At 37.6% G+C, this 14,062-nt stretch overlaps 1 protein-coding gene across 6 annotated transcripts in view; it reads left to right on the top strand.

Annotated features, from left to right (window-relative positions):
* The window catches only part of DMXL2 (Dmx like 2), a 166,861-nt gene that overhangs the window by 28,288 nt on the left and 124,511 nt on the right, over positions 1-14,062 (top strand). For all 6 annotated transcript variants that reach the window (XR_003036856.2, XM_059890857.1, XM_024998035.2 and 3 more), the window contains exons 2-3: positions 11,219-11,344; positions 13,807-13,878. Coding sequence is in view for 5 of the 6 variants with exons in the window: in XM_059890857.1 (XP_059746840.1) it covers positions 11,219-11,344; positions 13,807-13,878 (198 nt within the window). In the remaining variant the exon portion in view is untranslated. The remainder of the gene's footprint in view (positions 1-11,218; positions 11,345-13,806; positions 13,879-14,062) is intronic.

Genomic DNA, 14,062 nt, shown 5'->3' on the forward strand with positions numbered 1-14,062 from the left:
TATGTACTCTATGATCTATCAGTTCCTCTTCTGTATATATATTCTAGAGAAAAACATTTAATATGCAGTATATTGCTACAAGTTCTCTTGCCTGGAAAATCCCATGGACGGAGGAGCCTGGTAGGCTGCAGTCCACGGGGTCACAAAGAGTTGGACACGACTGAGCGACTTTACTTTCACTTTTCACTTTCATGCATTGGAGAAGGAAATGGCAACCCACTCCAGTGTTCTTACCTGGAGAATCCCAGGGATGGCAGAGCCTGGTGGGCTGCCGTCTATGGGGTCACACAGAGTCGGACACGACTGAAGTGACTTAGCAGCATATTGCTACAAGAATATACAGAGCAGCATTCTGGTTTATTTGTTTTTTAGAGCAGCATGGTTTTTAATATGCAAGCTGTTCAGGGACTTAGAATGGATGCATTGTGGTACATAAAAGGTAATATTAATAAAGTAATAATAAGTAATGAAAGTGAATGAATCACAGCTATGTGTATCATGTATCATGAATTTATCTCTGACCAGATATTCCTAAAAAAAGCAAGATAAAAGAATATATGCATTATGCTTTCATGTACACAAAGAGAACTAGCAAAACTAACTGAACTATTTAGGCATGCATGCACAAGTAGAAAAACTACAGAGCAAAGCAAGGAAGTGGTTTCCCAAAAAAGTCAGGGTAATGCTACTCTGCTTGCAGGAGAGAAGTGTACTTTTGAAGGGACATGTGGTCTTTTGGACTGCTGGAAATACTGTCTTTTTAAAGTGGTGGTTACACACATGTTCATTTTAAGTTTATTTTTTGTGATGTCTGTTTTATGTAAACCTCTAAATTAAAAAAAAATTGGCTTAGTGGAGTTTTCTGAGTAAGTGAATATAGATGTATTTTGTATTTTTGCCCATGATTTTTAATGAGAATCTGAAACCTTCTTTGTAAATTTAGAAATACATAAACAAAAACTTCCCGCCTCTCCCTTTTCCTGGCAAAATGTAAACTTCATATGATAGAGAGACCTTGCCTGTTTTCTATCGCATTATGCCCTGAGTGCCTGGTCCACACTAACTGCTCAGTAGACATTTGTTGACTTGAATCCCCAACAGTCATCTTGCTGTAAATACTTGTTCAGAGTTAAATGGAACAAGTCAAGATACAAATTACCTAAGTAATGGGGAATTGTAAGAATATAGAAGAGTAGAAGACTGGCTGAATGAAAACTGTTGCCTGCCATATCAGTAAACAAAGGATGTTGCAGCTTGGAACACAGGGCAGAGATGACTGGGCTGCCTGCAGCCAATCCTCAGCCACTGCAGCCACCCCCAAAGGTGAACTGCCAGGGGACTCAGGATGGCAAAGAAAGGAACACTGGTCCTAGGTAGCTAAGGTGCATATCAAGCTATGCTTTCAGTGAGCCCCCTCTTTCATTTTCCCATATATAGAAAAGTGCTCAATTCATTAACTTGTGATGTCTGGTTTTCTTTAGTTAACAGTGATCTTTTAATGTTCTGACTACCTGGTCTTTGTTGCAAAACTCCTGTATATCCTAACTTCTCCCTTACTACTTCAGAGTAGTCCCTCAGAGCTATCTGAGAGGCTGCCTCCCAGCCTTGAGGTCCTCAGAAAGTCCATCAAATAAAATATAATTCTGAATTTTTAGGTTGTGTATTTTATTTTTTTTCAGTCAACAAGAAAACTCTTCCAAGAATCTTGTAACACAAGGCGTACATGGTACTGCTGGGCCTCGGAAATCAGGAAGCTGGTCATCTCTGGAGCCTGGTTCATTTGTCTCTGTGGCTCTCATAATATCTCAGTCTCTCTCTCTGTTGGATCCATTAAACCTGGCTTACATGAGGATGCAAAGGACTGCCCTGGTGTTTGTGTAGAAAGTCCTGTGGGCTTTACTGCCTATTACTGCCTGCTACATTTCTTAGTATTTCCTTGAATATCTGGAAATTGGAATCTGACCCAGGTCACCTTTTTAAGCCAGGCCACATCATGGATTACCTGCCAGAATATAATTTTTAGTATTAAATTCTTGGTCTTCAGAATCAGTGTCAAACCCTGGTTGGTCCAAGCAGTTGTATGCAGTGAGTGTCTCTCATGGCTGCCCTCTCAGAAGGACTGTGGTTGGGGCAGTTTTGCTTTGAAAGGTCTGTGAGTATGGTAGACAATACACTTGACATGATAAAGCATAATTTTTCTATTATGGGATATTTAGATTTCCATTAACAATTTTTTTTGTGTGTGAAATTCTTTATTGGAATATAATTGCTTTACAGTGTTGTTAGTTTCTGATGCACCGCAACGTGAATCAGCTATACGGATGTGTATGTCCCCTCGCTCTTGAGCCTCCTTTCCACCTCCCCATCCCACCCGACTCCTGTAGGTCATCACAGAGCCCATTATTTTTTTTTTTTTGACTTTAAATAATACTGCAGTAAACATCTTGGTACTAGTTTTAATGTTTGTTTGCATGTCTGAATGTCTTTCAGGATAGAGTCCTAGAAATAGAATCAAAGTACTTAAATCTCTTTAGAGTCTCTTAATTCATATTACCAAATTGTTTCCCAGAAAAGTTACATGTTTTTATACTGCAGTGATGTATGAGAGTGAGAGGTGTACCATATTCTTGATCATTGGTTTTTGCTGCTTGTTCTTCAAAGATGAAAAAAATACACTTGGCTATTTAGTGCTCCAAAGCCTTTCTCCAGATACATACAGGTTCCAAGGGATCACAGATGACTACTTTAGTAACTGTGTCTCTGTTATGCATTTTTTTGCTAGCTTTCTATCCTAGCGTGTCCTCATTGCTACTGCTGCAATATCTTGGACAATTCCACATTTTCCTTGAAGCCCTGCTCTGCATGTCCCCAGTCTTTGTACCAGTTGAGGTTCCACTCAGGGCAAGGGACAGAGGAACCGAAGTAAAAGCAAGGTTTATTTCTGTATACACATTGAATCATCAAGGAGGGCAACTGAGCTTCAGGGTGATTTGAACTAAAAAACTGGTAAGATCAAACTGCCCCTTCTTAGATAGTTTGGATACATGTTCTCTTATGAGTTCTTACTTATTTCTTGATATCTCATCCATTTGCTTCTCAAACTGGTGATTTCAATTTCACAGTGCACATGGGTCTTAATGGCTGCCTTATCCCTGAATATGTATGACTTTTCAGATCAATTCTTGTTGATTCTGGTTTCTTTGGCTTAAATTCCTCAGACTAGACTTTGGCATAGCTCATCCTTTCCATCTGTTAGCCACTGGTCATTATTCTGGACCCATCCTTGTCTCCTGTCAGCTTTGAGTAGGGGAAAGAGTCATAAGGTATAAAATATTTAGGGTTCTATGTAAAATAGTGTACACTGGATTACGTGATCTTTTTATCAAGATATTTGGAAGCACATTTGTGTACACTTAACAGAACCACAGTTTAAAGGTGAAAGGAGTCTCAGAAGTGATCTAGTCACAATCTTTTATTTGGCTGATTGAGGAACTATGTACAGAGAGACTATGATTTTTCCATTGTTATAGTCAGTGTTAGCACCCCTAGGTTCTCAGGAATGTACTCTTTCCATCATATTGTAGGGTTGGAAGTTTAATTACAATTTAGCTGGGAAATATTTTTATGAATACTATCAGGACTGTCTCCCTAAGAATATCAACATTTAAGTTAAATGATTTTCTGGAAATCCCCAGTAGTTACAAAATAATTGAAAGTTGTCATAAACATTACATATTAATATTGCTATATAATATACTTAACCTTAAAATTCTTTCACATGGAAAGCATATTAAGAACAAATTAAGAAGTGAAATACCGGATACTTATTTTCTCTATTTCTAATAATTTAATGTCCAAAAAGTTCATTCTATTTCTTTAGATGTAGAAGTTTTAAAAAGTAGTATTTTACTTCAATATTCTCTATGAGGCAAATAGATGGAGAAACAGTGGAAACGATGGCAGACTTTATTTTTTGGGGCTCCAAAATCACTGCAGATGGTGACTGCAGCCATGAAATTAAAAGACACTTACTCCTTGGAAGAAAAGTTACGACCAACCTAGACAGCATATTAAAAAGCAGAGACATTACTTTGCCAACAAAGGTCCATCTAGTCAAAGCTATGGTTTTTCCAGTAGTCATGTATGGATGTGAGAGTTGGATTATAAAGAAAGCTGAGCTTCAAAGAATTGATGCTTTTGAACTGTGGTGTTGGAGAAGACTCTTGAGAGTCAGTTGGACAGCAAGGAGATCCAACCAGTCCATCCTAAAGGAAATCAGTCCTGAATATTCATTGGAAGGACTAATGTTGAAGCTGAAACTCCAATACTTTGGCCACCTGATGCAAAGAGCTGACTCATTGGAAAAGACCCTGATGCTGGGAAAGATTGAAAGCAGGAGGAGAAGGGGAGGACAGAGGATGAGATGGTTGGATGGCATCACCAACTCAATGGACATGAGTTTGGGTAAACTAGAGTTGGTGATGAACAGGGAGGCCTGGCGTGCTGCAGTCCATGGGGTTGCAAAGAGTTGGACACGACTGAGCAACTGAACTGAACTGATGAGGGAAATTACTTTTAAGCTTTAGAGTACAGATTTGATGAGGTTGAAAGGTAATTCTCAGTTTTTATATGTGCTGGCCAGTCCATAGGGCTTACTGTTACCAGTGTATAAATAAAAGCGCAAAAAGATCCAAATTTATATGCCACTGTGTGTGCCTTGTGACTTAAAATTTTGATTAAATTGTGTGAACTTCCATTTCCTCATAGCAAAGTGGGGTTAATGACTAACTGGTAGATTTACTGCAGTCTTGAAAGAAAGACTAGGAATATGGAATGCCTAGTACAGTACTTGTTACCCAGCAGGCTTTCAATAAATGGCAGATTTTTCTTGTATTTATTTTTCTAGCTTTTAATTACGGGTGCCCTGTATTTATATGAATCAAAACTCTAAGGGAGAGGTGGTAGTCTTAACAGTAACACTGTGGAGTTTTCTTGTTAAATTAGACTATAACACTTCATTAGTGAAACCTTTCAACATGCTTAGTGCCTCTTGATTGATCAGTGCTATTCTTTTTAAAATATAGACCCATCTGTCAGCAGTTGTCAGTGATCTTAAACTTTGACCCTGCAACTACCAGGATGTTAAAACATCCAACTACTCCATAGAAAATGCCAGTTTAATATACTTGTACTCTGTTTTCTTTTAGTAAAGGTCATGTTTGTGTAAGATTTTAACGAAAATTGGGAATTCCCTGCTGGTCCAGTGGTTAGTACTCAGTGCTTTCACTGCTGAGGGCCTGGGTTCATTCAACCCTGGTCAGGCAGCTAAGATCCCATTCCTTTACAGTTTAATTTAGCTAAGACTGAAGGGAAATCTTAGAAATTAGAACTGTGTTTGAGTTATGAATATTAGTTATTTGCATTTTTAAAAATAATATAGTCACAGTGATGAGCATCTGTAAAACTGAGGTTAAAGCAGATTCTGTTACGCCTATTCAGATACACTTAATAATTGTTGAGAAGGACAATGAACCCACTAGAGGAAGCAGTAGTATATTATGATCATGATGGTGTGTTAATTCAGAGAATTTTATGGCATTAGAAAATGAGACATTTTTTTCATGTGTAACATTTTAATAAAGTAGAAGAGAGTTGCTTTGTTTTTCAGCCTCAACTAATTGACAGGACTCCTAATGAAATTTTGGGTATCACAACTAAAAACATAGAATCTTGGTAATAACAAATACACAAGTTTTTAGCTTCCATGTAATAATTTTGGGGTAATATAACACTTTGTCTAAGAAAGAGATTCTTTAAGACAAAGGAGATTTATGGTCCCTGGGAAAATCAGCACATTCACTTGACTTTAAATATTATTTGCAGGATTTCAGAGACCTCTCCAGATCAACTATGACTCACACACAGAGGACTCAGGTTGAAAACTTCAACCAGGTTGGAAAGTTAGTTTCAGTGCTCAAAGAGGAGACTACTTTCCTCTTTCCTCATAGGATGGATTTGGTCTCCAAAAGTAAGGTTAAAAGAAGTGAGGGTTGATATTTTTAGAGCACGTCATTGCCTTAAGAACTTGGGCTATACAATTATCTCTTAGTTATAGTAGTTATTCTTTATCATCATAAGGAAAGTTCAGTCCTTCCATAAAAGAAACTCCCACATGAATAGAAGGAAAAGATGCTTTTTAGGACTCTTCCTCTTTTCTTGGACTTCATCTTTGTGTTTGGACAAATCATATCCTTGACTTAAGGATAAAATATTTTATAGGTCATACTGTTATACGTACTGGTATATGGTACTACGGCATAGGGATGGTTCTCCCAGGAACCCAAGGGAAGATGAACTTAGTTAAGCAATTCCATTTGTTCCAGAAAGGGCTTAGTGCCCATTTTCCTGCTTCCCTGTAACGATCCTGTGACCTCTGTACCACATGTAGAGTAGCTAGTTCAGAGAGATTTATTTACCTAGTACAAAGGAGCCCACATCCTGTACTCTCTGGAGCTGTGTTAGTATTTGCTTGTAGTCCCAGTGAGTACTTGCTTTTCTTCCTGCACTATAAATTCTTCCTCTGGTAAAACTGAATTCTGATAAAGAAGAATGGAAAAAATTGCATTTGATCTAAAATTGAAAGAATGAAAATCTCTTGAGTAATTATAGATTTTGTAGAAACCTTCTTAGTTGCTGGTCTGAGCTAGGTGCTGTGGGAAATTATACTTGGGACTGCAATCCCTTGTGGCTCAGCTGGTAAAGAATCTGCCCACAATGCGGGAGACCTGGGTTCAATCCCTGGATTGGGAAGATTCCCTGGAGAAGGGAAAGGCTACCTACTCCGGTATTCTGGACTGGAGAATTCTATACAGTCCATGGGGTTGCAAAGAGTCGGACACAACTGAGCAACTTTCACTTTTCACAAAGATGTACATAGGCCTTTAAGACATCTTAATGGAAGAGAGTTGGGGTGATGCAGTGGAAAGAGAAGGATCTTTATTATGACGTAAATGAATCCTCACTCTGTGAACTTGGGAGAGTCACTTATCCTTTCCGGGCCTTGGTTTCTCCATCTTTGAAAGGGGGCCTGTGAAGATATAATGTTCATATCAGCCCCTAGCAGACTGCCTGATCATAGAGGGTATTCAATAAATGGTAAATAATTAAGGAAGGCTTTGATAGATTCCCTTCTGGTGAGTCTTCTAAATCCATGATGCTATTAGATCGGAAGATGAGCCAAAATATCTCTTTCTTTGTATAGCTACCATCATAAACTTGGCCAAATTATTAGTTTATATCAACTGTCTGAACTCCGTATTCTTAACCAAATTTCCAGGTATATAGACATCTGGACCCAGAAATGTGAAGTAGCTAATTTATGTTTGGCCAAGTCAGAGAGATTTATTTACCTAGTACAAAGGAGCCCACATCCTGTACTCTCTGGAGTTGTGTTAGTATTTGTTTATCAGGATAAGCAAATAGGATAATTTTGAATCATTTATTGTTATACAGGTATCTGTATTTATTGAGGGCTGCTTATGTGCTGGGTGCTGGGACTACCGTGGTAAGCAAGAACCTGATCCTTGCTCTGATGGACCTTTCAGTATAGTAGCAACCAGATAAACACACATAAAATCTTATGAGCCTTCATGTAATTAGAATTCATGTAATTCAGTAGTGACTGATATGAGTCCTCTGTCCTTGCATACTTGGGGGTTATGTGTACTTTAGACTCTTTGGAGAAAGGTAAAGAATTATAATATTCAACTTCTGTGCTTTTCCACCTCTTTGTCTGCAGTAGTTCATGGGTTCCATTTTAGCCATGACCATGGATATTATCGGAGAAGGCAATGGCACCCCACTCCAGTACTCTTGCTTGGAAAATCCCATGGACGGAGGAGGCTGTTAAGCTGCAATCCATGGGGTCACTATGGAGAAGGCAATGGCACCCCACTCCAGTACTCTTGCCTGGAAAATCCCATGGATGGATGAGCCTGGTGGGCTGCAGTCCATGGGGTTGCTAAGAGTCGGACACGACTGAGCGACTTCACTTTCACTTCTCACTTTCATACATTGGAGAAGGAAATGGCAACCCACTCCAGTGTTCTTTCTTGGAGAATCCCAAGGATGGGGGAGCCTGGTGGGCTGCCGTCTATGGGGTTGCACAGAGTCGGACACGACTGAAGTGACTTAGCAAGAGCAAGATGGATATTGTATAAAATAGTAGGCATTACCTAAGGGTGGTTCCACAGGAGCCTGGTACCACACATTATTGTTCTGTTATGATGGTTAATTACTAGTTTGATAAAGGATTTGACTGTTTTAGACCAGTGGTCCCTAAACTTTTAGTGATGGTGTAGTATTCTACTCTGTGGATATTCATTAATTTAACCACTTCTCTACTGATGATGATATTGTTCACTCACCCAGTCATGTCCGACTCTTTGCAACGCCATGGATTGCAGCACGCTAGTCTTCCCTGTCCTTCACCATCTCCCGGAGTTTGCTCAAATTCAACTCATGTCCATTGCTTCAGTGATGTTGTCCAACCATCTCATCCTCTGATGCCCTCAGTCGTCTTCTCTGTCTGCCCTCAGTCTGTCCTAGAATTAGGGACTTTTCCAGTGAGTCAGCTGTTCACATCAAATGACCAAAATACTGGTTCCTACTGATAGGTGATATGATTATTCTCAGTTTTTGCTGCTTTAAATAATGAAGCAGTGACTATCCTTCTTTATATATTTTGGCAAACTTTGTAAGTGTGCTTATAGTAGAATAAGGACTTGTCTAATCAAAGAGTATGTTGTATGTAATTTTGATAGATATTGCAAAATTCTTTTACCCATGAAGATTCTCATTTAGTAAGTCTTAGGTGGGACCAAGCAATTTGTATGTTTAACAAGTTCCCTAGGTGGTTTTGATGCAGCCAGGTTTGAGAACTATTGCAGTTCAGAAAGATGGCAAGATTCTCGACTGCTGAGGAGCATGGTACATGTCCTGTAGTAAAGGTCAGGCAGTTATGGCCATCTAGGGAGAAGTAAAAATCCTCTTCAGTGACTGAGCAGCAGGAGCCCAGGTCCGGAGCAGCAGTTGCTGGGGATGGCCCATCTTCCAGAGAAGACTTATCTGAACTATTTCATGTCTCTTTGATATGTCATATAGGGGAAAAGAACATAAGAATTATAAGGACCTGAATTTGAATATCTTCCACTTACTGTATAATTTTGGGAAAATAAATGAACTTGAATGTTTATTTATATAATGATAATCTCTTCCTCTCAGGTTTGTTGCAAAGGTGAAAGAGGGAGTGACCTAATGTTTATTGAATGCCTTTTGTCTTCGGCGAGTAACTTAACACATCTCTCTCTGTTGCGGCAGTTCATCCTTTAATTGTGATTAGTGATTCACTAGGTGATCTCCCCGTTAGACTCCCTGGGACCACATCTTGGGTTTTTGTATTCCCAGTTGCTATCCCAAACTTGGGACATCACGCACTGTTTTGTTTCTTTAATGAGTGATGTGTGCTAAGCACTGTAGATAGAGTTTCTACTTTAATTCTATTATCCTGTGAGGTAAGTACTGTTTCCTCCATTTTACCACAAGGAAGAGCTCAGAGAACTTTGGTAACTTGCTTAAGATCAAGTAGTACTGCAGAACAGACATTGAAAACCCTGCCTGTGTTGATTCCAGTTTCCGTCAGGTTTTGCTCTTACCATCAATCTGCTTTGCTGAGGTAATGCTATAAAGCACTTTGGAAATTGTGAAATGTTTAAGGGTAAGATTATTTTTGTTATTTTAATAATGTAAGTGTAAAGACTTTTCTGCCTGTACTATTACCAATCAATTTAGCTTTCTCGAATGTATAGTGTAGCAAATCTGCCTTGTCTGAGAGAGTATAAGTAGTTATTTCCTCCTGTGAGTGATTTTTTTCCCCTATATTTCCTATGCTTAAAATTCTGTTTTTGTTTTTCCATTTGGGAAACTTTTTGGTACACATAAACACAGGAGTTGAAGGTATTTGGTAACATTGGAAGTTTTGGTAACAGGTAGAAATAGTGTCTGTCTTTCTGGTCTTTACCTTCAGTTCCCTTTTTCATTAACAGTCGTATGTGGACCTTACTGGCTTAGATGTTAACAGATGTCAGCCCTGGCTACTGGATATCTGTATTTTGCAGGATGTGACCATGTCGCTTAAGGCTGTAGAAATAGTGGGGCAGGGGAAACACCTCATAAACCTTATATTTATGGTGCTTTTTAATTTGAGAATTATCTTGTTAGGTGTTTTGAATATTTACTTGTAAGTTGAGTTTGGAACAACAACAACAAAATGTCCCCATCCTCTGCTCTTTGTGTCATCATAAAATTCACAAAGTTGCAAAACAGGAATAGCACACATCAAGAAGTGTGGCAATAGGAAGAAATAACGTAGTTTTGCTCAGTATAGTTCTGTTGAACAAGGGAATTTTCCAGGAACTTGACTTTGTGTTTTGTTTTCCATAGCAAATATTTGTCACATTTTATATATTGGTTTGTTTTTTATTTTGTTTAAATGTGTGTGTGTAGCCACTTTGAATTGGTTTCCTCCCCGTCTGTGTGTCTCTGTCTCTCTGTGCCTCTCTCTCTCTCTCTCTCTCGCTCTTACCTGTTGTGCTTGAGGGGAGGGGGCAAGGCAGGCTTCATCATGGATTTATTTAGGCAGTTGAGTTTGGTTAGTGTTTGCCTGTAGTACATGTAATTCTGCCTCGGGGGTTCATGTCTATTTAACTAGCTCTTTAAGCCATGTGGAATTGTATTGGAAAATGCATCTGATTTCTATCTTGATCTTCCTGAAGCCTGGTTTGAACCCTGGGAACACAACTGCAGCCTTCAATGCCTTATTACTCTCAGATGAAGGTTTTATTTTTCAGGGTCTCATCTCTGAGATGAGCATTAGAGAGAAATTCCAAACAAAAGGATTAATGAGGTATGGAGGCTGTAATGTTTAAGACCTGGAAGAACCTTTTTTCCTGTTAGTTAGCAGTGACTGAATGATAATGTATGGTGTGTCATGCATCTGGTGTGACTTTTTATGTTCTGATTTGGAAATTGATATTTTTAATATTACGTTAACTGTATTTGTAAGATATGTCATAGTATCCTTTGCAATAGCAACAGAAACTAAGATTAATAATAATTCACAAGTTACATATTTTACATAATATAAAACTTTTCTTTTTAGGCGTATGGATCAGGCTGTGATATTGTTATTTTGGCAAGTGACTTTGAATGTGTGCAGATCATCCCTGGTGCTAAGCATGGAAACATCCAAGTCAGCTGTGTGGAGTGTTCTAACCAACATGGAAGAGTAAGGGATTTATTTACTTTATTAAATACCATCTTTTAATATATTTAACTATCTCAGAGAATATTCTTATGCTTCTGTACAAGGCTTGCCTACAATTTCTAATTATGTAGTATACCTTGCTTAGATGGCTATTTGTAGGAAAGGGTAATGATAGGTTGTATACAAATCATGAAGAACTGTTAAGCTGATAAGTGATAATTGTTCTTCCTGTATATACTGTCTTAAAAGATCTGCAGGCTTCACATTCCTGTTCCTATTGATATTCTTCCAGTTGATAATTCTGGCAGCTTTTATGCCAGTAGCAGGAAAGTAAACCTTTATCTTCTATACCTAGCATACCTTCTCTCTCTCAAATAACAATAATGTCAGATTTTTATCAAGAAATGTAGCAAGTTGTTAACATCTAGTATAATATTTGTTATATAACTGATGCTTTGTAAAGTTTCTGTTAATTTAATGAAACTATTTGTCATTTGAAGAATATTAAAGCTCATTCATTCAGATGTTGAACAGAGAATTTATTTTAAAATTATTCAAATTTCATCATTTGTTGCTCTCCCCCCAAATTTCAAACATGATATACATCAAATTTTCATTATATGTAAAGTAAATATAGCATTTTTGCTGTATATTCTAGCAGTTCTTTAAGGCCAGTATTGTGTAGCAGAGTTAAATGTTTCTATGAGAATATAAGAATGATATTTTTCCTGTAATAGTTTTAGTGTTCTAGAAATTTGTATTTACTTAGTAATAACAAATTTTATCAAATATATATTTAATCAGAATATTTATGGTGCTATATAGTAATGCAAATTTATGCCAAACAATAAATTACAGTTATTATACCATTTCTACCCCTGCCCACCTGCTGGGTACCCACATCGTCCTACCTTCCTGTTTGTATCAAGCTTTAATATTTGTATGAATAATATGACAATCCAGTAAAAAAACCAAAAACTGACATAGTATAAAACACTGAATTTCCTGGTGTTTTCTGATACTTGTTTCTTGCTTTTATGATTCCCCCCCCCCCATTTGTTCTCCTTAAGTATTGTTTACTTTTTAGAAAACACTCAGTGTCAGATTTCTCATTAATTTTTCATTGCTTATCTCCCTTTGCCAAGTGTGGTAGCTTTAAACCTGCCTGGAGCTGTTATGATAGTTGTCAGAGACACATTTTAAAAAGTTATTTATGTGCTGGTGATAATAAGAATAAGCAGATTCTCTGGGAGCAAAGTTTTTTTTTTTTGAATATAGAAGACCTTGGTTTTCATAACCATGTTTTTACTTTTTCTATCCTGGTTGGAGGTAAAGAAGACCAAGTTGAGACATCCCTGATTCATTGTCTTTTAATGCCATCTTTTAAAATTTTCTTTATCCCCAGTCCTTGTGATGGTTACTCTCAGTTTAGGACTTTGTATTAAGCCATGATAATCATTTGTTCATTCATTCATCTACATGTTGAATGTGATCATTCATAACACTTCCACCTGAGTGTTACCTTAGCCAGGCATTTTAAGTAGCTCTTCTCCTACCATTGTGGAGGGAAAGCTTTTTCTTGAAAAGAGTGTTAGATATTAAATAACAATTAAAATAACATTTTTTGTGTGTGTTAGAGTGCCCTGAAATCAGAGTGCATCTTTTTGGTTAACCTTAAAAACCAATGCCTAATTTAGCTTTATAGGTTAACTCATAGACCCATGATAGGTGTGAGAAGAGAGGGTTTTTGGTCTGTTCCCTGCAATTGGTTCTCTCTCGCCAACAGGAGGATAGACTGGGAACTGGCTTTCAAGGAATTACTAGAGAACAGGCACTGATAGCTCCTAGGGAAAGAGGAATTTGTGGGTCTTCTTCTTAGGTGTGTGACCTGGAACAAAGTCCTCTTGGCCCCCAGACCCTTGGCTTAAGTTCATTGGAGATGGCCACATCAGTTGTTTATCATTTAGTTGCAGAATGTCTCTCTGGTTTCTCCCTAGTCCATTTTTTCTATTCCTTCTTCTCCATGGTGTTCCCAATTGGTAATTTTTTTTGTTTGATGGTATAGTTCATGTCATTTTTTTGATATATTTTTAATACCTGTTGCTCTTTGATGTCTTTTTCTACTTCTCATGGTTTTAATAGTATTTTCACTGGACTGTAAGGTTTCTGACAGATGTACCATTGAAATGTATCTTTGTTAGTAAAATTTATTTATGTATTTGAAAATGAAATTTTTATAGAAAAAGATGATTTCTTTGAATAGGTCAGCCTTATATTTGATATGTGAAATAAAGCCTGTTGAATTTTTGAACAGAGAAGAGATTCTTAAGTCCAGGACTTTTCCAGTTATATTTATGGAAAAGAATAAACCATGAATACTGTATTCGGATTGCATGCAGTCAGTTTACACATTATTATAAAAAGGAAGTTATTTTTGTTTTCTTTTTTCCTTAAATATTAATGCTTTGTTTATTCTCTTTTAGATTGCAGCTTCATATGGTAACGCTGTTTGTATTTTTGAGCCCTTGGGCATAAATTCTCATAAGAGAAATTGTGTAAGTATTAAATGGTAGTAGAAAAGTTTTATAATTGAGTTTGGAATCCAGTTGACAGCAGTAAAGAGCTCCTTAGGAGCAGGTGCTGAAGGTGGGCTGGAATATCAGTGTGAAGTTAGTCTGGTGATTCATGGTAAAATCTTTTACATTCACTGGGAATATATCCCTAGGCCTTTTAGAAACT

Source organism: Bos taurus, chromosome 10, assembly GCF_002263795.3.
Source record: "Bos taurus isolate L1 Dominette 01449 registration number 42190680 breed Hereford chromosome 10, ARS-UCD2.0, whole genome shotgun sequence".
Taxonomy (NCBI): domain Eukaryota; kingdom Metazoa; phylum Chordata; class Mammalia; order Artiodactyla; family Bovidae; genus Bos; species Bos taurus.